At 45.1% G+C, this 24,412-nt stretch overlaps 4 protein-coding genes and 1 long non-coding RNA gene across 6 annotated transcripts in view; 2 read left to right on the top strand and 3 right to left on the bottom strand.

The window, feature by feature from the left end:
* Nucleotides 1-1,650, bottom strand: part of LOC126939314 (C-C motif chemokine 3) — a 162,796-nt gene extending 161,146 nt beyond the window's left edge. The window contains exon 1 of the mRNA XM_050764549.1: nucleotides 901-1,650. Within this exon, the coding sequence (XP_050620506.1) occupies nucleotides 901-973 (73 nt within the window). The 5' untranslated portion in view covers nucleotides 974-1,650. The remainder of the gene's footprint in view (nucleotides 1-900) is intronic.
* LOC126939319 (uncharacterized) overlaps nucleotides 1-12,489 on the top strand; it is a 171,730-nt gene extending 159,241 nt beyond the window's left edge. Inside the window, exons 2-3 of one of the 2 annotated variants that reach the window (XR_007720345.1) lie at nucleotides 1,186-8,200; nucleotides 9,037-12,489. This is a non-coding gene — a long non-coding RNA (uncharacterized LOC126939319). The remainder of the gene's footprint in view (nucleotides 1-1,185; nucleotides 8,201-9,036) is intronic. The other variant, XR_007720344.1, reaches the window with a different exon arrangement.
* LOC126939306 (TBC1 domain family member 3G-like) overlaps nucleotides 1-24,412 on the bottom strand; it is a 574,604-nt gene that overhangs the window by 79,986 nt on the left and 470,206 nt on the right. The window lies entirely within an intron of this gene.
* Nucleotides 1-24,412, bottom strand: part of LOC126939308 (C-C motif chemokine 3-like 1) — a 332,180-nt gene that overhangs the window by 816 nt on the left and 306,952 nt on the right. Inside the window, exon 2 of the mRNA XM_050764542.1 lies at nucleotides 102-216. Within this exon, the coding sequence (XP_050620499.1) occupies nucleotides 102-216 (115 nt within the window). The remainder of the gene's footprint in view (nucleotides 1-101; nucleotides 217-24,412) is intronic.
* Nucleotides 15,438-17,248, top strand: LOC126939312 (C-C motif chemokine 4-like). The gene is made up of 3 exons (XM_050764545.1): nucleotides 15,438-15,593; nucleotides 16,155-16,269; nucleotides 16,860-17,248. The coding sequence occupies exons 1-3, from the start codon at nucleotides 15,518-15,520 to the stop codon at nucleotides 16,945-16,947; spliced, it is 279 nt and encodes a 92-aa protein (XP_050620502.1). The 5' UTR covers nucleotides 15,438-15,517; the 3' UTR covers nucleotides 16,948-17,248.

The raw sequence follows: 24,412 nt of genomic DNA on the forward strand, positions 1-24,412 counted from the left end.
TCCGGAAGGCTGGGCCTTTCCAGGATGGCCTTCTGGCCTGTCTCTGCCCCCACCCGACCCTCCCTACCTCCCTAGAGGCGAGCAGGAAGACTGGCACTTACATGACACCGGGCTTGGAGCACTGGCTGCTGGTCTCAAAGTAGTCAGCTACGAAATTCTGTGGAATGTGCCGGGAGATGTAGCTGAAGCAGCAGGAGGTCGGGGTGTCAGCACCAACTGCAGAGAAAGGAAGAGAATGAGCCTGAGGCACATCTCAGAAGAAAAGGCCAGGCAGCTTCTGATCCCCGAGCGGCTGAGGAAGGCAGGCTTGCTCAGACCAAGTGACCAGAAGGCACTTGGGCGTTTTTGCCGAGAAATGTCTCCTTGTTTCTATTTCCTTCTTTCCCCTTGACTCTTCATACTGGGTTCTCTGTTTCTCTGTGTGATCCAGATACCTGAACAGACTGTTCTCTTATCTCAGCTTTCTTCAGGGAATTTTTTCTGGTTCAAGAAGTCATACCCCAGCCCAAGAGAAGCCTTGGACATCTCTCATAAGACATCCAAGGGACAGGGCTCCTGAGAGACCTAGGGTAAGCTGGAGAGTGAACAACAGGCCCCAGTGGGAAGGAATCAGCCCTGGATTCTGCCTCTTGTAAACTGGTTTGTTTCGAACCCTGTCTTTCTATCTGTACAAGGGACTGTAACTCCCCTGCCCCTGCCTAGATTCTCATACCTGGAGACTAGGAGGGCTAAGACCCCTCTAGAGATAAAAATAAAAGTCGTGAAGAAAAAGACCAAGGTGTTTGGCAGCCTTTAAGAAGCTCCTTCTTTTCTCTTGGGGCTCTAAGGCCACAAGAAAAGACTGATGTGGTCTAACCGTGGCCAGATAGTGGTGAAACCCACAACGAAACTCGGACTCACGTGTTGCCGAGATCTGGTTGCAGAGAACCATGGTGCAGAGGAGGACGGCAAGGGCAGCAGTGGAGACCTGCATGATTCTGAGCAGGTGATGGAATGTGGGCTCAAGTGTCAGCAGAACCAAGAAGGGACTGACCCCTCTCTGCTGCCTGTGTCCTCCTGAAGTCTGAAGCCATCTCTCCTTCTCTTTATAGGCAGCCCTGGCGGATGGGGAAATGGAATCTGGGGGTGAGGAGGGAAATTTTTAAGCACAGTGATGCTGTCATGCTGAGTGTTGCACAACCCAAGGTCCCCGGTGACCACAGGGGCTCAGGATATCCAAGAATAGCATCTCTGAGCGAATCTCTAACTCTCAACTCTCAACTCATGACTGGTTCTAGCTTCATGGGGAAATGGTTTCTCCTGTGAGTGTGAAGAGGAGTGTGTGTCAACCCAAAGCTATTCTTAGCTGGTCCTTTCTCATAAGAACTGGTCTATGCGGCCAGGCATGGTGGCTCATGCCTGTAATCCCAGCACTTTGGGAGGCCGAGCCAGCGGATCACCTGAGGTCAGGAGTTTGAGACCAACCTAACCACGTGGAGAAATCCTGTCTCTCCTAAAAATACAAAAGTAGTCAGGCATGGGGGCACATGCCTGTAATCCCAGCTACTCAGGAGGCTGAGGCAGGAGAATCACTTGAACCCAGGAGGCAGAGGTTGTGGTGAGCTGAGATCATGCCATTGGACTCCAGCCTGGGCAACAAAAGCGAAACTCTGTCTCACAAAAAAAAAAAAAAAAAAAAAGAACTGGTCTACACGTGAACTCTCCGGGCCCATTCCTTCCCACAGAGCTGCAATTCTGCTTCCTCAGCTGCTATAACCACAGGGGTAGGGTTGATGGGGTGATGCTGTGGAGGGCGGCACCATCCCCCCTCCTCCCAGAGGCAAGGAACTGAATGGAAGCTGAGGAATAGAAAGCATGAGGTCACGTTTCAGTCATTTGTCTATTTATTAGTCACGGAGTGACTAGGGCGCTGTGTTAAACGCTAGTTGTGGATCATAAAAATACTTCAGAGGTGGGTGTCAGTATGTCAGGTGCCTAGAAATATTTGTAGCCATTAACCTAGAAAAAACATTTCTAGGAAAGAGTTCTGTGGAAACAGCCCAAATATGGAGCCATCTTCAAACATAAAGACACCTGACCCAGCATCATTTATAACTCTAAATTCAGCAAAGCTAATTTCTCTCCATCAGGGGATGATAAATTATCCACTAGATCGTTTATTATTAAGTCTCTAAAATGAATGAAGTGGCATAAATATGCTTATAACATCAGTGGTTTAAAAAAGCAAGATACGACATTATACAAATCTATAAAATTTGAAGAATTGTATATATATATATATATATATATATATGCCATGCCAACCCTAGGCATGGAAAGAATAAAAGGGCTTGGAAAAACATGCCTTGAAGAATGAACAGTGCTTAGGTCCATGGGTGGTTTATTTTCTTATTGTTTTCTTTTTCTGAAATTTTCTCGTTTTATTTAGTGAGACTTTATTACCTTCTTGGTCAGCCCACAAATTTATGAACTAATTCTGTTTTAAAACATTTCCAGCATCACTGGTTGAAAAGTGGTTTGTGGTCAGTTGTTTAATCTGAAATAAATTACTGATAAATACGCTAAAGTTTCTGTTCAACGGCCTTTGCCAAAATGAAGTCTTGATTTTCCATTTCTTTGAACCATTTTAAGGATCCTATACTGTACTTACATAAATCATGCCAAACTGAAGCAGATTTTTCCTTACTCTTTTCAATACATAATTTCAGTGGTGTGGAAGGGTCTCTACCTTCTCAGCCAGATCTATATGCTTTTTAAAAATTTTCCATACTTTATTGTTTCACAATCAATCAGCATACCTCATTTTATAGTGAGAAATAGATTTAGTTGGTTTTAATAATCTTTGTTTCTGAGATGCCCCTGGTCTCATGGGGGCAGGTAGAGTATGTGAACAGGTAATTGTAGCACTTAGCAGAAAGTGCTAAGACTCCTCACAGAAAAAGAAATGAAAGCTCAGAACCCCACGAGGGGAAGAAGTGACCTTCCACCAGAGGGTTGGGGAAGGCTTCATGGAAGGGATGGAACTTTAGTTGTGTCTGGATAACTGCCCGGGATTTAGGCATCTATAGATGGGTGGGCAGTGGAGGCCCAGCTGAGGCAGAGTCCTGGGTGTGACACTGTGGGCTCAGAGGAAGGAGGGGGTGCTTCAGTGGAGCTGCAGAGCGGTGGGGGCGAATACGGACAATAAAGCTAAATTGGGACCAAACCAGGACAGGCCTTGAATTCTCCCCAAAGGGATTAGAGTTGATACGTTTGATGCTGGAGAACAACGGAGGACAGAAGCCAAGTGGGACCACGCCTTTGGAATTCTGTCTTTTCTGTCTGTAGAGTTAGGTCTTTTAATTCACATCAGCTCTGTTTCCATCCCACCCCAATGATGGCTAGTGCCAGTCCTGAGGGAGGAGAAGCAGAGGCAAGATCAGGGGCCGTGGTAGGTTTCACCGGAGCTTTGGCATCCACGTATCTTCCCCTATTGCTACCAGTTCCAAATAAAGGTATGTCTGCCACTTGTTTCATTAGAAACCTACATCACAGCAACGCCTGCTTCTCACCCCACCCTCTGCCTCCCAGCTCTCGGTTGATACCCTGAATTGCATTCCCTCACTCACTTCTTAGGGGAACCCCCTCCATACTCGTGATTCCGTTGCTGAGAGCTGGCTTCTGTGAGTTGCAGAGGGCCAGAAAAGGAAATGGAAACTGCTGAATCAGTCAGTGTTCTGGTTAGGGGCATCCTCTGCCTCTGTGATTACTGCACAGTGTGTTATAATTAGTTATCTATGCAACTTTCTTTTCAAAAATCTAGACCATGTCCTGTTGATTTTATTTTAGTTTATTTTTCTCAAGAAATTTGCAGTTTAATGAAGGCAATGTGGGAGTTTGGAAACAAACTTTTATTTCGTGCTAATGATAGATTAGCAGCTACACAAATTTTAGTTCACAATAAGTAATATTTACTGAGAGACCACCATGCACCAGTTTCCACAATAGGGATTTACATATTTGAACTGTTACTCTTCAAAACAGCCCTATGATTTAGTTGCCATTATACTTTCTCAGTTGAACAGGTGAAGAAACCAAAGTAAATAGAGGTTAAGCAATTTTCCTAAGGCCATAAAGCTGATGACTAGCAGAGCAGGGATTCAAATCCAGGTAGTCTGACTCTAGGTACAACACACTACACGTTCTGTACCACAACTTATTATATTTGATCCTCACAACAATCGTATAATGGCAGATTTTTTAGAGTGTCTTCTTAGATTTTAAACCAACTTCAGATCATGTCTTGTTGGTTGATTTAAACCAAATCCTAGCACATGATGATTATAACATGATGAGCCTCCAGACCTAGTCTCTATCTCTTATTATTGTGGTCTTTATAATAAAGGTGATTTATTGAATATATAATTCTATTTCAGTGTTTATATATTTGTAAGACTTTATCAATCCCCAAACCAGGACATATATCCCTTTGCCATGTGTTTTTGCTTGGAGTGAAATATGGTTGCATACGTAGCATGTGCTTAATTTATATACCTTGAATGAATAATGTAAGGGAGATGTAAGACGGGGTTGAGTTGGGAGGGTCTTAGGCATTTCCTAGGTGGTAAATTGATGTTCCCACTTGAAATAATGTACTCAGGGTCATGCAAATGGAATTGGTCAGTTTTATATTCCACTGTCTGTGTTAGTTACCAGTGTATCTCTAGTGATAATCACGAACCTGACATATAGTGAAGCATAATAATCTATTTGATGAATAAATAAATCACTAATTTGACTAACAATATGTGTTATGCCTGAACTCTCACTATGGAGTTGAAATACTAATGGGAAGGGTAGGATAAGAAAGGCCATGGTGAGCGGGAGAGGGGAGAGGATCAGGAAAATAACTAATGGGTACTAGGCTTAATACCTGGGTGATGAAATCATTTGTACACCAAACCGCCATGACACAAGTTCACCTACGTAACAAACCTGCACATGCATCCCTGAACTTAAAATAAAAGAAACACACACACACACACACACACACACACACACACACACACAAAATCAGGAGAGAGAGTCAGAAGTGTGACTGGTCTCCAGAGCTGAGGAAGAATCTTTAAATAAAATGAGAATGGAAGCCAGGCATGGTGGCTCCATGCCTGTAATCCCAGCACTTTGGGAGACTGAGGTGGGTGGATCATCTGAGGCCAGGAGTTTGAGACCAGGCTGGTCAACATGGTGAAACGCTGTCTCTACAAAAAATACAAAAAGTAGCCAAGCATGGTGGCACATGCCTGTAGTCTCAGCTACTCGGGAGATGGAGGCAAGAGAATCACCTGAACCCAGAAGGTTGCAGTGAGCCGAGATTGCACTCCAGCCTAGTGCAACAGAGGGAGACTGCACTCCAGCCTAGGCGACAGAGGGAGACTCTGTCTCAGAAACAAAAAAAAAGAATTGACGGTCCCAATAAAGATATAATTTGAAAGAGAAATGTAAATTAAACTTATAGAAAGACATTTTCAGTAACTTGGATATAAAGGTTATGATTTGCTTTAAAGAGAAAGGAAAGAAGAAAGAAAGGAAGGAAGAAAGGAATGAAGGAAGGAAGGAAGGCAAGCAGAAAGGAAGGAAGGGAAGGAAGGAAGGAGAGAGAGAAAGAAAAAGAAAGAAAAGGAAAGAAAGGGGAAGGAGGGGGAGAGAGAGAAAGAAAGAAAAAAAAAGGAAAGAAGAGGGAGGGAGAGAGAGAGAAAGAAAGAGAAAGGAGGGAGGGAGAAAGAGAAAGGAAGGAAGGAGAGAAAGAGAAAAGGAAACAAAGGAAGGAAAAGGTCATGGTGTCACAGTCTTGATCTTTGGGAAACTGACCACCCAAGATTCCTCAGGTGGTGGTGACAGAAAGTAGCCAGCAGTCAACACCGTGGACCCTTCAGCATGGAGGGATTTGATTTGTGTCCCAGCGTTCTGGCTCATTTCAGCCTATGTGAGGCTCCACCTCAGTCCAGCAGAGCGTCCCAGTTCAGAGTGCTGGGAATCCTGGCTGAGCAGTTTGTCCTCTGCGGCGTCTTTGCCTTGCACTGCTCGGCTTGCCTCCCCACTGTGCGCTGCTGCCCATGCTCTCTAGCGCAGGGCATTGCTTTCCTTCCAGATTCTGGCCCTGAGGCTCCACTTCCCCAAGTGTCCCCCTCCGCTAGCGCCTTTGGCAGCAGGCGCCCCAGGGATGGGTTCACTGATGATGACACCCTGTTTGGCCCAGCTTTGGCCTCCTTTTCTCATATGTGGTCTGTGTGGTCAGGTTGCAGCAGGTGTGGGCCCCGCCTTTCCTGCAGGCAGAAGCAGCAGCCTGGAGTCCCCTGTCTTGCATCTTAGACAGACAATGTCTCATTGACACAGCCCCCTCTTTCCACAGCCAGCCCCTTGTTTCCTGTCCCGAGTCCTTGTTATTTTCTCTGGCCATTTCTTGCATGTGCGCAGTAGGTCAGGATGTATGTCTTGGTACTGGATCTGATCCCTCTCCCGGTCCCTTGCCTCTTCTTCCATATTCTCTAGGCAATAAAATGTGCCTCTTCCTATCAATCTTCCAAGCCAGAAAGCTGAGAGTCACCCTTGTCTCCTCTTTCTCTGTCATCTCCTACACCTGTTCAATCACCAACTCTAGTCTACATTCAATTTTACGTGCATCTGCCTCTCACCATTCCCACTGCCTGTCAGGTTCTTATGGATTCTCACCATGACAACTAGAAGAGGGTCCTAGCAACTGTTTTTTCTTCAAGTTTTGTCTCTTATTTCTTTATTTATTTATTTTGAGACAAGGTCTTACTCTGTGGCCCAGGCTGGAGTGCAATGGCTCGATCTTGGCTCACTGTAACCTCTGCCTCCCAGGCTCATGCAATTCTGGTGCCTCAGCCTCCCAAGTAACTGGGATTACAGGCGTGTGGCACCACACTCAGGTAATTTTTTGTATTTTTCGTGGAGATGGGGTTTCACCATGTTGGCCAGGCTGGTCTTGAAATCCTGGCCTCAAGTGATCTGATCTGCCTGCTTCGGCCTGCCAAAGTGCTGGGATTACAGGCGTGAGCCACCACGCCTGGCCTAGTTTTGTCTCTTTTTAATTTATCCCACCATGCAGCATCCAATATAATTTTGCCAAAGCTCAAAATCATTCTGTTTCTCTCCTTTTAAAAATCTTGCAAACATTCTGCATCGTTTCTGGCATGAAATGGAAGCTTCTCTGTAACCTGACCCCTGTCTACCTCTCTGGCCTCGTGGCTTGCCACGCTGAGACTTCCTGAAAACCAAGACTCAGCCTTTTGGCTCTACCTGTGGTTCCTTAAATGTGCAATTCTCTTCCCTGCTTTTAATGAAAGAGGTGTTGACTTGGGTAAAGCACAATTTCCCCTTGTTGTAAACCACAGGGCAGAGTGTAATACTATGAATGTGGGCCCATCCCATGACAGCTGCAGGGATTCATATTTAGAACAATTAAGAAAAAACACTGTGTAATTTCCCAGTTTTTCTTTCCTTTTCTTTTCTTTTTTTTTTTTTTTTTTTGACGGAGTCTTGCTCTGTTGCCCAGGCTGGAGTGCAGTGGGGCCATCTCAGCTCACTGCAACCTCCGCCTCCTGCTCCCCCTCCCGCCGGGTTCAAGTGATTCTCCCGCCTCAGCCTCCCGAGTAGCTGTGATTACAGGCATGTGCCACCATGCCTGGCTAATTTTTGTATTTTTAGTAGAGACACGGTTTCACCATGTTGGCCAGGCTGGTCCTGAACTCCTGACCTCAAGTGATCCACCTGCCTTGGCCTCCCAACATGCTGGGATTATAGGTGTGAGCCACCAAGCCCAGCCTGTAATTTCCCAAATTTTCTAAGAAAGAGAGAAATCCATGGATCTTGCCATTCAAAGACATGCAAAATGCAAAACAGCAAAGACATTTTACATTAGAATAACAGAAATTTTGGCTGTTATGCTTTTAACATAAATTTATAATACAACACACTTCCCTTTTCTGATTTATTCATGCTCTAGAGCCAGACTTCTTGGCTTCAGCTTCAAATCTGTTGTATGTCAGCTGTGTGTTTTTCCATAGGTTACATACCTCTCTGTGCTTCAGTTTCCTCATGTGTGAAAGGGGATAGTTACAGCACCTACCTCAGAGGGCCACTGTGAGGATTAAATGCATTAATATCTATGAGACGCAGAGAACATTACCGGTTCATAGTAAGTGCTGTGTTAAGTGCTATCTACTATTATTACTATTACCATTTTATTATTACTGAAATATTTCAATACATCCTTTTTACATCAAAAACAAGTGCAGGTCTATTGTTCTTTGCCCATATACCCCTATCTCTCTCTTTGCCTGGCTAATCTCAGTTCAATCTACAATAGAGAATAGTTAGAGCCATGTAAATGGACTGATGTGAATAGCAGAATGATTAAATACTTTTGGTATATCTATGCAATAAAATATCATGCATATACTTATGCCATTTTTGAGTAATATTTAAGTTTGTAATGACACAGAAGATTAAGTAACAATAAGATATACTAGTTCTTGGCCGGGCGCGGTGGCTCAAGCCTGTAATCCCAGCACTTTGGGAGGCCGAGACGGGCGGATCACGAGGTCAGGAGATCGAGACCATCCTGGCGAACACCGTGAAACCCCGTCTCTACTAAAAAATACAAAAAACTAGCCGGGCGAGGTGGCGGGCGCCTGTAGTCCCAGCTACTCGGGAGGCTGAGGCAGGAGAATGGCGTAAACCTGGGAGGCGGAGCTTGCAGTGAGCTGAGATCCGGCCACTGCACTCCAGCCCGGGCTACAGAGCGAGACTCCGTCTCAAAAAAAAAAAAAAAAAAAAAAAAAAAAGATATTACTAGTTCTTGAAAGAATATTAAGTACCAATAATAAAATATAAAACTAGGTACAGAATGATAGGCCAATTTTAATTTTCTTATTTATGCCTCCCTATATTTTCTCAATTTTGTACAATGACCATGTATATTTTCTATAAAAGAAAACTAAACTAATGTAATTTTTTTTTTTTTTGAGACAGTGTCTCGCTCTGTCACCCAGGCTGGAGTGCAGTGACACGATCTCGACTCCCTGCAATCTCCACCTCCCAGATTCAAGAGATTTTCATGCCTCAGCCTCCTGAGTAGCTGGGACTACAGGCGTACGCCACCACACCAAACTAAGTTTTTGTGTTTTTAGTAAAGACGGGGTTTCACTATGTTGAGGATGTTCTCAAACTCCTGACCCCATATGATCCACCCACCTCGGCCTCCCAAAGTGCTGGGGTTATAGGCATGAGCCACCATGCCTGGCCTATAAATATTTTTTCAGAAAAAAAATTCAGATCTCACATTTTTTGGAAGCCTTCCTTAACACTTTACTACCACCATCTAAAGTGCATACCCTCACCTTCGGACACAATGCCTGTCACACAGTAGGTACTCAATAAAGCTTTACTGAATTATGTTCATCTCTTGCTGGAGTATTCCCTATGACCTGCATGGAAAGAGGCCAGAAACAATTGGCAGGAAGATGCTTCACAAGGAATACTGGAAGTTTTCTTGATCTCATGACTGCTGGTGAGGCTTTACCCCTCTCTCAGGAATTTAACATCTCCTGAAGTTGCTGACCTCTACCTTTCACAACTAAGAGCAGGCTGTGGCAGGCGACCAAGGTCCATTTCCACGGTAAGAAGAGTGGGGCCGGCCAGCTCCGTAGTCAGAGTGTGGCAGTCACTGATGAGCTGCTCCAACCAGCTCATTGTCCTATGAATTTCATCCTGAAGAATTCTGCACTTGGGATAATTGTGTACTTGTTTCTTCAATTCACAGTTCAGCTTCTGCTCCCATTTCCTCCAAAGTGGACAAAATGGACACCATATTGACAAAACCACAGGATTTGCCTCTTGGTTTATTTATCTTGGCAAATGACCCTATGTTCCAGCTCCCCTTGGCTTTCCAGTCTCCACATTTGCCCTCCAGGGCTTCTCTAGTTCTACCCATCCCACCTCCTAGAGGCTACCTCTTGACCCCAACACCCAGTGGTCTCAGCACTCTAGGAGGGGCCAGCATGTCCAGATTGACTGAGTCTGTTGTGATCAGAGATTGCCTCTATGTGTAATCTCAGAGGGTCATACCTGTAGAGCGACTCTGGTCATCTCTGAACTGGGAGTTGAAGACCCTGGGTCTTGACATGCATCCTGTGTGATCTTGATCAGGTCTTTCCACTTCTCTAGGTTTTGCTTTCCTAATCTATTCAGTGGCAAAACAGATTGGGATCAGGTAAAACTACAGGCCATGGATATGCTGAGGAAAATGAAAAAATACCAGGACATTTTCAAGGTCATCTTACTGCTATGGCTGCTGGGCCTGCCTGCAGACTGGGAAGTTGAGGATAACATGACAAGACAAATGTAAAAATGCCCAGAATGGAATTATGAATATAGCGGTGGTCGAGCATGTGGAGGTGGAAACCTCTAAATGACCACAAGTGAGGAGGAAAGAAGGGCTTCCCTGCTCAGGGGTGAGGGGGTGGCCCCCTGAATGGAGCTCCCTGGAACCATGGATGACCCTTGCTGTCACTTCTTGCAACCCTGAGCTACAAAGAATTGAGTCCAAGAATAGTATCCGTTATGATAAAACTGCTGGATGTGTGGGTTGAGTGTGAGGGAGAAGGGGAAGTACCACACTATCAGGGCTGAGGAATCACCTTTTGGGTGGAATGTCAGAACACCCAGTTCACCCATACTCGGTTTACTCACATCTTGAGTCCATATTACTCATCGCATCCCCTCCATGGAGATAAGCATAACACAGTTTCTGCATCAAGGAGCTCACTTTCCAGTTGGGGAGGCAACCACAAGAATAGATCAATATGTGATAGGTGGTAAGAAGGAAGTAGTTCAGGAGAATATAGGAGCACAGGGAAGGACACAGGATTTACTTGGGAAAGAGGTCAGGGAAGTTTCTCTAGAGAACATGAGCATGTTTTTTGTCGTGTATTCGAGAGTCATTTGTTATCATCGTTTATTGGCTCCCTTGGCTTTCCAGTCTCCATATTTGTCCTCTAGGAGTTCCAAATGGCACCAGTGCCTAAATCTCGGGGTGGGGGGGTTAATCTTGGGGTGGCTAAACAAAATGATACAAGTCCTTTTTACTCTCAGTGTGGACTTCCACTGGGTGCAGACACAGTATTGTTGTTAGGATCTTCACGAAGACCCCTCAAAACCTTTTACCTCCATGAGCCAAAGATCGGATCAAGGCTAGGAAACAAAAGTCAACAGACAAACTCATTGTATGGCTCAATGATGACTAATCATCCATTTTATCAATCATTATTCTCCTGAAACCCAGAACAGGCATTCTCCTAACCCCTCCACCCTGCTCATTCAGACAGCTGCTCTGGTGGGGATTGAGACTTAACTTGGAGCTACTCATCTACAGCTGAGAGGCAGCCTTCTCCATCCTTCAGGCTTCCTGACACTTTGTTTCTTCCTCTGACATGACACTTGGCTTATTCCACCTTGTGGCATAGTTATTTCTGTCACTGTCAATGCCATCTCTAGATATGGAACTCTTCGAAGGCAGGGTTGGGGCTTCGTTCAGTTCTGTCTGCCCTGACAAACAGCAGATGGTTAGTACATTGGGTTGAATAAAAATGTCATAGATAACGAAGTCTGTGTGAATCCAGAGAACATGAGACACATTCTGCTTCTCTTAATGTAAGGTCCTTGATGCATGAAGATGAAACTGCACCGACTAGGAAAGGTCAGGAGAGGTACCAACACATGTGCTATTAAAGTAAGGTCCTTGATACGTGTAGATGAAACTGCACCAACTAGGAAAGGCCAGGAGAGGTACCAACACATGTGCTACCAGGGAACACGGAACATTGCAGCTGGGGGCAAGGGTCTTGGAGAAGATCAGAACATTTGAAGCAAGAGCTGTTCAAAGAAAAGGGGGAGAGAACAGAGAAGTGCAGCTTGTGTGTGCGGGTGGGGGAGTGAGGGAGAATGCTGAGGTAGGATGACCTTGTACTTTATGTAATGACCCTGAAGTACCCCAGGATGCTGCTCCAACCTCTCCTGTGGCTCCCAGATGCTGTAGGTCCCTTTTTTCCCTTAATTTGTATTTTAGGTTCAGGGGTGCATATGCAGGTTTGTTATATAGGTAAATTGTGTGTTGTGGGGGTTTGGTGTACAGATTATTTTATCACCCAGGTAATAAGCATAGTACTCAATAGGTAGTTTTTTTTTTTTTTAATCTTCACCCTCCTCCCACCCTTCACCCTTAAGTAGGTCCTGGTACCTGCTGTTCCCTTCTTTGTGTCCATGTGTACTCAATGTTCAGCATCCACTCATAAGTGAGAACATGCAGTATTTGGTTTTCTGTTCCTGTGTTAGTTCGCTTAGAATAATGGCCTCTAGCTCTGTCCATGTTGCTGCAAAGGGCATGATCTTGTTCTTTTTTTTTTTTTTAATGACAGAAGTAGTCCATGGCGCATATCTATCTATCTATCTATCTATCTATCTATCTATCTATAAAAATATTTTCTTTATCCAGTCTACCATCGATGGGCATTTAGGTTGACTCCATGTCTTTGGTATTGTGAATAGTGTTACAATTAACATACATGTGCACATGTCTTTATGGTAGAATGATTTATATTCCTTTGGGTATATACCCAATAATGGGATTGCTGGGTTGAATGGTAGTTCTGTTTTAAGTTCTTTGAGAAATCGCCAAACTGCTTCCCATGGCTGAACTAATTAGTTCCCATGACTGGAACTAATTAGTTCCCATGGCTAATTCCCATGGCTAATTAGTTCCCATGAACTAATTAGTTCCCATGGCTGAACTAATTTACATTCCCACCAGCAGTGTATAACTGTTCCTTTTCTCCACAACCTCACCAACATCTGTTATTTTTTGACTTTTTAAAATAGCCATCCTGATTGGTTTGAGATGGTATCTTATTGTGGTTTCCATTTGCATTTCTCTAATGTTTAGTGGTGTTGAGCATTTTTTGTATGTTTCTTGGCCACATACGTATGTCTTCTTTTGAAATATGTCTGTTTATGTTCAATGCCCACTTTTTAATAGAGTTGTTTGTTTTTTGCTTGTACATTTGTTTAAATTCCCTATAGATTCTGTATATTATTTGTCAGATACATAGTTTGTAAATATTTTCTCCCATTATGTAGGTTATCTCTTTACTCTGCTGATAGTTTCTTTTGCTGTGCAGAAGCTCTTTAGTTTAATTAGATCCCATTTATTAGTTTTTGGTTTTGTTGGGATTTGCTTTTGGCATCTTCATCATGAAATCTCTGCCAGATCCTATGCTCAGAATGGTATTGTCTAGGTTATCTTACAAGTTGTCATATTTTTTAGTTTTATAGTTTTAGGTTTTACATTTAAGTCTTTAATCCATTGTGAGCTGATTTTTATACATGGGGTAAGGAAGGGGTCCAGTTTCAATCTTTTTATATGGCTAGCAAGTTATCCCAGTACCATTTATTGAATGGGAAGCCCTCTCCCCATTGCTTGTTTTTGTTAACTTTGTCAAAGATTGGATGGTCACAGGTATGCAGCATTATTTCTGAGCTCTCTATTTTGTTCTGTTGCTCTATGTGTCTGTTTTTGTACCGGTGCCATGCTGTTTTGGTTACTGTAGCACTGTAGTGTAGTTTGAAGTCACGGCTCCCTCTTTTTACTCTTCTTTTTTCTTTCTCAGAAAAGAGCATGTAACAATGTGGGGTTAGGGATGAGCAGGCGGATTAGAGTAGTAGAGGTAAAGGCAGATAGAAATCTTGATCCAATTATCTTCATTTCCTTCATTTGTCCAACTTTGCACACTCCTGTATGCAGGGCCTTTGTAAGCTTCACCTTCTGTACAGGTGCCCAGCAACTGTCAAACTAGCCAGAGCTTAACATGAGCACAGGCATTCCCTATGGACTGGCTGGGACACACCCACATCCTTAGATTCCACATTTTGTCTGTAACACAGATAAATTCATTACTAGGTATACAATTCTGTTTTGTTTTGTTTTGCTTTGCTTTGTTTTGAGTCAGGGTCTCATTCTGTCATCCAAGCTGGAGTGCAGTGGGACAATCACCACTTACTGCAGCCTGGACTTTCCTGGGCTCAGGTAATCCTCCCACCTCAGCCTCTTGAGCAGCTGGGGCTACAGGTGTGCATCACCACTCCCAGCCAAATTTTTTCTTTTTTTGTAATGTAGAGACAGGGTTTCACCACGTTGCCCAGGCTGGTCTCGAACTTCTCAGCTTAAGCAATCTGCCGGCCTTGACCTCCCAAAGTGCTGGGATTACGGGTGTGAGGCCCTGCATCCAGCTCAATCCTGTTTTTATACTAGAAGAACATTTTCTATCTGGGTCTTCCAAACTTGATTATTACTGGTTTATTTGTCCTGTTCTTTTATTGGTCCAGGAAAATATCCTGAAATCTTTATTTCTCCTCCGTTCCCTGCTTGTTCTATCCTAGCTCTATCTCTTTCCTGAATTATCCCTTTGACTAGCTCTATCCCTTTCCTGAATTAAGTCCAAATACAATCGGTCTTTGAGTGTGGAATAGCTCCTAGCTGTCTATCAGTCAATGGTTTCTCTTTGTGGTCACACTCTATGTTTATTCTGGAGACTATAGCATGTAAAGAGGATGGACTTGGGAGTCAGACGAATCTTGATTCAAATCTTGGTAGTGCCATTCATCAGCTGTGTGGCACTCAGCGCATCAGTGGACCACTCTCTAATCCTCAATTGTCTTATCTGTAAAACAAGATGACACACCCCTGCCCAGGGTTATGGTAGGATTGGAAATAATATGTGTAAGACAGCTTTCCCGGTGCCTGATACAAGGTAATTGTGCAATAAGAAGTTACAAATGTTCCTGAGTCACCCTTCTGGGTTCCTCTGCACATCCAATGCTGGACTCTTCATGCCCAAGGAAACATATGGGGCACAAAAGTCAGTGGCTCTCAGCTCAGCAGAAGAGGCACAGGAAGGGGATGGGCGGGGTCCTGGCTCCCCCTTTGTCCTGGGGGCCAGGCTTGTGGCCAGCCTGGAAAGACTGACATGAACCCTCCAGCATCTGGGGGTGCCAACCACCAAGAGCAGCACAGTTCTTGTCTACAAGCCACTTGTAGCAGGTGTGAACATTTCATCTTTCCTCTGGGGGTTGCAGCTCTCTCCCCAGTCTCGGTCATTGCCTTTGGTTGTACCACTTCCCTTTTATTCTCGCCTGAACCTCCCTCATCTTTGCTCTACGGTGACATCGCCCTGGGGAAGAGAAGCTGAGAGGAACTCCTCACTCAGCTAGCTTCAGGAGCCATGACATCATCTGTACCATGGAAATTCCGCTCACTCTCCTGAGCCCCCACATTTGTCCCAGGCCTCAGAGTCTCTATAAAGAGATTCCCAACTCAGTATCAGCACAGGACACAGCTGGGTTCTGAAGCTTCTGAGTGCTGTAGCCTCACCTCTGAGAAAACCTGTCTTCCACCCACACCATGAAGCTGCGCGTGACGGTCCTGTCTCTCCTCGCGCTAGCAGCTGCCTTCTGCTCTCCGGCACTCTCAGCACCAAGTAAGTCCACTTTCGCAGCTGCTGTTTCCAGAGCCCAGGTGTAGGCAGAGTCCTTTTTTCTAGTTGTGGCTGCTCAAACAGTGGGATCTGGAGATAGGACAAAAGGCAGCTAGGAAGATGGTCATGAAATGTACTGCTAAATGTAGAGTCTAGTAGATATTCAATAACATTCAAGTTCCTATTTTCTTAAGAATGAGCAACCAGCAGAGGAAAAGGATGGGTGGGAAGTCGGACTGTTGAACTGGCTCTGCTTCTAATTCCTTGTTCAAGCAAGCCCCTGTCCCTCTCTGTGCCTTGGTTTCCCCATCTGTCACATGAAGGGGGTCCGATGTGTTCTGAGACTGAATCCAGTTCCAGTCTTCTAGATTTCTTTCTTGTTCTTCTCTGAAGATCCACTATTCAGAATAAGACTCCTGCTCAGGTTAGGTGGGAATGGATACAAGGGACCTTCTTTGGGGTTCTGGTAGCTCCACAAAGATGCTCAATGAAGATGCAAAATTAGAAGCCAACATAAACAGCTCCCATGTGCAGGGTTGATCTCACCCTGGCCTTTCCTTTCAGTGGGCTCAGACCCTCCCACCTCCTGCTGCTTTTCTTACACCGTGAGGAAGCTTCCTCGCAACTTTGTGGTAGATTACTACGAGACCAGCAGCCTCTGCTCCCAGCCAGCTGTGGTGTGAGTATCAACCCCTGGGCTGCTCTGGGAGGCAAGGGCGAGGGCTGGATTTTAAAAGGGGGCCTGTTTTGGAGAGGGGGTGATTGAGCAGTGGGGAGGCAGTTCTCAGGGCTGAAGGCTTCCCTGAGAGCAGTGAGGACACAGGTCATGAACTCACTTTTCAAGTGCTGAAGGCGGCTGAGCAGGAGCCGAGAGAGAAGGGGTTTCTGGGGAGGAAGTTATCCCGAGGACAGGAAAGCAGGGGAAGTCGGACAGGTCACATGAGATATGGACGATTTCTCAAACCGTGCTAGAAAGACATGTGGAAGAGTCACTGCCAGGCTGGCAGGGAATGGGCAGATCTATTCATATTGATTGCAATGTCCATTTGTTCCTAATATGGGCAACCCTTGGGGCCCACAGCTAAATCCAGTGGGTGGAAGTTATAGGGAGTCTGGTTCCAGCACCGCCCCAGGAAGGATCCCATGCACCAGAGCTGCCCACATGGACCATGGTCAGGCAGAGGAAGATGCTGACCACAGGCAAGGGATAAAGCCAGATGACCTCACAGGTCTCATGGGATTCTCATCTGTCCACTCCTTGTTCTACAGATTCCAGACCAAAAGAGGCAAGCAAGTCTGCGCTGACCCCAGTGAGACCTGGGTCCAGGAGTACGTGTATGACCTGGAAGTGAACTGAGCTGCTCAGAGACAGGAAGTCTTCAGGGAAGGTCACCTGAGCCTGGACGCTTCTCCATGAGACGCATCTTCTCCACACTCAGGACTCCTCTCCGCAGTTCCTGTCCCTTCTCTTAATTTAATCTTTTTATGTGCTGTGTTATTGTATTAGGTGTTATTTCCATTATTTATATTTGTTTAGCCAAAGGATACGTGTCCCCTGTGGGGATGGTCCACATTCACTGTTTCTCTGCTGCTGCAAATACATGGATAACACTGTTAATTCCATGTGTTTTCATAATAAAACTTCAAAATAAAATGCAGTTTCTTTGTGATTTTAATTTGATTTGGGGGTAAAAGGAATTGCCTGGTACTTTTGGGCGGGGGCAAACTACAGTTTCTAAGAGGAGTAAGATTGAGAAATTGCTGAGTCCTTAATATGAGCTCTGGGCTGAGCACTCTTCATACATGCTCTCACTGCATACTTTCAACAAGGGTTTTTACACCCTTATGAAGTAGGGACTGTTGTCCCCAGTTTCACAGTTAAGGAAACAGAGGCACAGAGAGGTGAAGTGACTTGTTGAGGCTCGTAGGTCTGCTTGGGGAGTGTCATGAAAGAATGCCCCAAAAAAGGAGCTTATCATTTCAACATCTTGAGAGGAAGTTGTAAACAGGGGAAGCAGCACAGCAAAGGGGGAAGAAGAGTGAGAAAACTGTCTTCATCATCTTATCATCAGCATAACATTGGGAAAGTCATCTTGCCTTATTAGACCTCAGTGTTCACACCTGTGAAATGGGGATAATATTAACCATTTTGAAGGGCTGTTATAAGGTGATGTGTAAAGCACCCATCATGGGACTGGGCCCGTGGAAGATTCTCTCCTTCCCTCTGAGCTTTAGCCTTTTCACTTAAAATGGACCCAGCAATTATCAGGGTCATCGTGAGGATTAGATTAGTTAGTTGACAGATCAGCACTCTAAAGCCCAAGCTACTGTGAAGTGTTGTCATGAGGACAGAAGGATGGAGGTCTGGTTTTTTTTTTATTTTTGTTTTTTGAAACAGAGTCTTGCGCTGTTGCCCAGGCTGGAGTGCAGTGGCGCGATCTCGGCTCACTGAAAGTTCCGCCTCCTGGGTTCACGCCATTCTCCTGCCTCAGCCTCCTGAGTAGCTGGGACCACAGATGCCCACCACCACACCACGCCCAGCTCATTTTTGTATGTTTAATAGAGACAGGGTTTCACCGTGTTAGCCAGGATGGTCTCGATCTCCTGACCTCATGATCTGCCTTCCTAGGGCTCCCAAACTGCTGGGATTACAGGCGTGAGCCACCTCACCCAGCCAGAGGTCTGGTTTTGTTTGGAAGTGTTGCAGGAGTAACCTAAAGCCACTTCTACTTAATTATCCTTCAATCAGAACTGCCTATTCCATGGGTCAGAGACAACACGGCTCTAAAACAGAATTACATGCACAATAAAGCCTCAGGACATAGACTCGTAGTCTACTAAAGCTAAAAGGAAACTTTAGACCATCTGGTCCAACCCTCTCATTTTATGGAAACTGAGGGCCAAGACCTGGAAGTAACTTGCCACATGCCACTCAGCGAGTACATAGCAGAGCAGGACCCTGGCCAGTGCCAGCTCCCAGGCTCCGGCCCTTTCCTGCACACCTTCCCTAGTGACACCCTCTGTGGTCCTCAAAACGGAGACCGGTTGAGTAAGGACAAGGCCGAGAATACCTTGACAATCCTTTGAGTATTCTTAGTCCTGTGCAAAAGCAGAATTGGGGCCCTGTACTTCTCTGGGGAAAACAGACACAATTCCCTTTCTGCCCTGCCCTTAGTCACCTCCGTCATTCCAGAGTCCCAGTGGAAGCCTCCTTCACATTCTGCTGGGACTGAGAGAAGGAGGTTAGGGGGCAGAGCTCATCCAAAACAGGTGTGAGGAGAGGCTAACAGCAAAGAATGTGCCTGGCTGTAGTTTCTGCTTTCATTTGCCTAGATCTGAGCTGTCTAATACGTTAGCCACTGGCCAAAGCAGCTATTTACATTTTCATTGCATTTAATTAAAATGAAATAAAATTTAAAATTTAGTTCCTGAGTCACACTAGTCACATTTCAAGTGCTCAGCAGCCCTTGGCACCATGGTTAGTTCCCATGTTGGACAGCACGGATTTTGGACTTTCTGTCCATCATTGCAGAAAGTTCCGCTCGAGAGCACTCTCCTAGAATGTTCTCAGAGCCTACAGAAAGTGAAGGGAGGGACAATTGGGATGGCCTGTAAGATTAAGGTGTGGATTTGGAGAAAGATACACAATTCTATTATAGGGGACGGGATGGGAGAGAGAATGGATGACCCCAGGCCAGAGACAAGGTATAGATCACTATGGTAGCTGAATAATGGCCCCCAAGACATCCACATCCTATTCCCCAGAACCTGTGAATGTCACTTTACGTGGCAGAAGGGACTCTGGAGATATGATCAAGTTATGGATCTTGAGATGAGTGATTGCCGTGAATTACCTGATCAGGCCCTAAATGTAGTTGTAAGCGTCCTTATAAGAGGGAGGAAGAAAAAAATTTGGCAATAGAGGAGAAGGTAGCAATGTGACCAGAGAAGCAAGATGCTATGCTGCTGGCTTGGAAGATGGAGGAAGAGGCCAGGAACCAAGAGGTGTTAGGATGCAGCTCTAGAAAATGGAAAAGGCAAGGAAGTGGTTCCCCCACTAGAGTCTCCAGAGGGAGTGTGGCCCAGGGAAACTAGTTTCAGACTTCTCACCTCCAGAACTTTAAGAAAATAAATATGTGGTTATAAGACACTAAGTGTGTGGTAAGGTTTTTTTTGCAGCAGTAGGAAACAAATACAACCACCAACTGACGCATCACCGATAGTGAGCCCCAACAGCTCAGTGTGGCAGGAAAGGGAACATTCTAGAGGGTGAGCCAAACCTCCCTGCAGGAGGGATCCAGGGTGAAAGGGACACACCTCAAGATGAACTATAATGAGGTGAGGCATCCCAAGGGGAGATCTGCTTCAGCAACTGAATTCTGGGGCTGAGGCATGACCCAGGGTCCAGGACCCTTAGGAAGCATGCCTCTTCTAGAGACACCTAGGGCGCTCTGAGGGGTCCTGGATTCCTATCTGGGAGAGTCCATCCTGTCATCTGTCAGATGCAGCCCAGAGCAGAGCCATGACCTGTCTCTGGTTCATCATTAGTGAGCAGGCAGGGCTAGGGCCAGAATCCAGGTCTCCTCCCTCACGATGGAGTCCCTTTCCCACTCAGCAAATGGGAAGGGAGGAGCTCAGCTCCACAGAGGCAGGACCACCAGGGAAGGCTGCAGGTGCCTGGGCAGCCTCGTGAAGAAATGCTTCACCAGGAATTACAAACGGCAGCATGGAAACCTCGAAGTTGGGCAATGTGGGACTTCGCCTGTTGCACAATATGAGACTGTTTTTCCCTGTCTCCTCTTTTCATACAACTTCCTTTTCTCACCCTGGGCCCAGAGAGCTGGAATCTGCTTACTTGACATTCCAGTTGAGGTTTCTCCAGGTTTCTGGGTGGGGGCAAAAGCCAGAACAGGCAAAGCAGGACACTCGAAAGGAACTATGGATTATGGAGCAATCTCCAGACATCTGGCCTGTCTTCCTGCTCCTTGCAGTGCCCACCTCCCCCAGCTCACTCTCCAGATGGGAGTCCATTTCCTTATGTACATGTTCCTTTAGGACACGTTCATGCAAACATGTCCTTATCCCCCATCCCACCTCAACCTGGAACCCTCCATCATGCTCCCATTGACACAGGCATTTTCCTCCAAGGAGGCCAGAAGCCAAGCAAGCCGAGGCAGGGATCAAGGAAGCAAGATGAGCTGAAGATGGTGACAAAGCCACAGCTCTTCCTGGAGGCTGAGACCAGCGACCAGGTGGCAGTCCGGTGCTGCAGTCTGCATTCACCCTTTACAGACTTGAGGGCCTTAATGCCTTCTTTTTCCAATTATCTCTACCTGTTCTCCCTCCTAAAGTCCTTCTCTCTTGGGTTCCCACTGAGTCTAGCAGACAGGAAAATGGAAGAAAAGAATTGAGAGACAAAATCATGGTGCATTTTTCTACCTTTTAAATAGTTTCATTTTTAGATACAGTCAACACTTCATATATGTGGGTTCCACAACTGTGGATTCAACTAATGATGGATGGAAAATATTTGAGGAAAAAACCCCACAATGGGTCAAGTGTGGTGGCTCACACCTGTAATTCCAGCACTTTGGGAGGCCAAGGTGGGAGGAATATTTGAACTTAGGAATTCGAGACCAACCTGGGCAACATAACAAGACCCCGTCTACAAAAAAGTACCAAAATTAGCTGGGTGAGGTGGCACAGGTCTGTAGTCCCAGCTACTTGGGAGGCTGAGGCAGGAGGATTGCTTGAGCCCAGGAGGCAGAAGTTACAAACAGCTCAGATGACATGACTGCACTCCAGCCTGGGCGCTAAGAGCAATATCTTGTCTCAAAAACTAAAAAATTCAAAAATGAAAAATAAAAAACAATGCAGTATAACAACCATCTACATTTATATGTATTAATAGCATTTACATTGTTTAGATATTCTAAGTAATCTAGAGATTAAAGTATAAGGGAGGATGTGCATAGGTTATGGGCAAATACTATACTATGTTATGTCAGAGACTCGAGCATATGTAGATTTTGGAAGCCATGAGAATTCCTAGAACTAATCCCCTGTGGATACCAAGGGATGGCTCTATATGATAACTGTGTAAAATATATATATATAGGAGGAATGAGAAAATCAAAATTAATTTTTTTCAGGGAAGATGGGCTTGATGGGACTTGATGGAGGATGGTCTGGGAGACTCTCCCCTTCTATGGAAACATTCCCCACTGGGAGACCAGCACAGCTGCAGGGAAATCATTTCTTCAGGCTGTGTTAGTTGCTTCTAAATCTGAGGACCCTATGTCCCTGGGCTCCTCAAGAAGACGTTTGTTATTTACAGTGACTCCTGATACATTCCCTTAGGGGGTCCTCTTGTCTTTCTGCTAGGGACTTGGAAAAGGAAAAATGGGCCTAGCCTCCCAGCCTACATCTTTCTCCTCTGTTGAATATTTCCTTGTGATTGTGTAAGTTAACACTTAATAAATCCCACATATATGTATATATATACATATATATGGGATATATATATATGGGATTTATATATATGTGAGATTTATATACTATATGTGGGATTTATTTATTTTTATTTATATCATATTTTTTATATATATCCTATTTTTTATATATATATATATCTCCTATTAGTTCTGTCCCTCTAAGAGAACCCTGACTAACACAGATTTTGGTACTGGGGTGGTTCTAGAGAAACAGAATATTAAGGATGGAGTTATTTCGATGGTTTTGGGGTTTCTAGAGTTGGCTGCTTAATATGGTTAGACCCCAAAATGCTAAGGACTCTACATCTCATAGTATGGAGAACAGTCCTTGGTGTGAACTGTTTAGAGAGTTAAGCAAGGTAAATGCATTTAACATGCTTGATTCACTTCTTGTGAGTGGCAGGGGGTTTAATGACTCTATACATAATACCTTTGACCATATGTGGAGAACCAAGGAACACAATGAAGCTGGTTGGTTGCTCCTGAGTTCAATAGACAAAGTGATGAAAGAAAACGATGAACTCAGGGATTCTGTCTCCTGGCTTCAGAAGCGGATACTGAGCCTCAAATCTGCTAAGATTGCCCTGAGTGAGACCCTTATCTCCCGTACAGAAAGAGCTGAGATTGTGAAAAAACAGGCACAAACTCTTATCGTGCAACTGGCTGACCTGCAACAAAAGGTGCATGTATAGCCTCACCAGGTGTCTACTGTTAAAGTGAGGGCATTGATTGGAAAATAATAGGACCCTGCAACTTGGAATGGGGAAATGTGGGAGGACCCAGATGAAGCTGGGGTCACTGAGTTTGTAAACTCTGATGAACCTCTTTTGCCAGAAGGAACAGCTTCCCCATCTCCAGTAGTGGCAACATCCCCTCCTCAACCCATGCTGCCATCAGCCTTTCCTCCTTTGTCTGAGGAGATAAACCCCGTGCTGCCTAAGGCAACAGGGATGGCCTCCCCTGAGGCAGTTGCCAGGCAAAATAATGTTGATTCTCCTCAGGAACCACCCCAACACCCCTGTTTCCTGGTCCACTACATTGATGACAGTCTAGACCTATAACTAGACTAAAGTCCGGTCCGTTACATTGATGACAGTGCAGACCTGTAGCTAAAGTACCGGTGGGCCCCTGGAGGTAAGGTTGAGAGTGTGACCCATAAGGAGGTGCACGGCACTTCAAAAGAACTATTTGAGTTCTCTAATTTATAAAAACAGCAATCTGGAGAACAGGCATGGGAATTGATGTTACAGGTATGGGATAATGATGGAAGGAACATAGAGTTGGATCAGGCCAAATTTATTGATGTGGGCCCACTAAGTAGGGACTCTGCATTTAATGTTGCAGCTTGGGGAGTTACAAAAGATTCTGATAGTTTATTTGCTTGGTTAGCTGAAATATGGGTTAAAAGATGGCCCACTGTGAGCGAGCTGGAAATGCCTGATCTCCCTTGGTTTAATGTACAGGAAGGGATCCAATGGCTTAAGGAGATTGGGATGGTGGAGTGGATTAGTCACTTTAGACCTACTCATCCCAATGGGGAGGGTCCAGAAGATATACCCTTGACCAATGCCTTGAGAAATAGATTTGTGAGTGCAGCACCAGCATCTTTGAAGAGCCCTGTGATTGCTCTTCTCTGTATGTCATATTTAGTGGTAGGAACTGCAGTCACTCAACTACAAAATTTAAATACAATGGAAATAATTGGATCCCAAGGTAGCAGGGTCTAAGTGGCAGCAGTCAACCATCAAAGGCAAGGAGGGCAAAGCTACTGTAATGGACAGCAGAGGCAAAGTGGCAATCAGAATAATCTGGAATAATCTGACTCGTGTAGAGCTCTGGCATTGGCTAATTAATCACAGTGTTCCTAGAAGTGAAGTTGATAGGAAGCCTACTGCATTCCTACTGAAATTATACAGAGAACTTCCAGATCGAATGGACAAAAGACTAATTTGAATCGTAAAAACAGAGAATCACGACCCCTCAATTTCCAGGATTGAGCCTGTTTAGAGACCCAGAACCCCTTGAATGAAGGGGAGGCCAGGTCCCCTTGAGGAAGGACCCCACTACATTATTGACAATTTAGGCAGTGAATCTTTCTCCCACCCTTCCCCAAGGAGACCTCCAGCCTTTTACTAGGGTAACCATGCATTGGGGAAGGAGAAATGATCATAAATTTCAAGGACTTCTGGACACTGGCTCTGATTTGGCGTTGATTCCAGGGGACCCAAAATGTCACTGTGGCCCTCCAGTTAAAGTAGGGGCTTATGGAGGTCAGGTAATTAATGGAGTTTTAGCTCAGGTCCAACTTACAGTGGGCCCAGTGGGTCT

The sequence above is a fragment of the Macaca thibetana genome, chromosome 16, assembly GCF_024542745.1.
Source record: "Macaca thibetana thibetana isolate TM-01 chromosome 16, ASM2454274v1, whole genome shotgun sequence".
In the NCBI taxonomy this organism is placed as follows: domain Eukaryota; kingdom Metazoa; phylum Chordata; class Mammalia; order Primates; family Cercopithecidae; genus Macaca; species Macaca thibetana.

What these genes read in the sequence shown, in the direction of transcription:
- LOC126939312 (XM_050764545.1), top strand. Translation starts at nt 15,518, where the DNA reads ATGAAGCTGCGCGTGACGGTCCTGTCTCTCCTCGCGCTAGCAGCTGCC. An exon ending in TCCGGCACTCTCAGCACCAA is followed by an intron (nt 15,594 to 16,154) that starts GTAAGTCCACTT and finishes CTTTCCTTTCAG; the next exon opens with TGGGCTCAGACCCTCCCACC. An exon ending in TGCTCCCAGCCAGCTGTGGT is followed by an intron (nt 16,270 to 16,859) that starts GTGAGTATCAAC and finishes CTTGTTCTACAG; the next exon opens with ATTCCAGACCAAAAGAGGCA.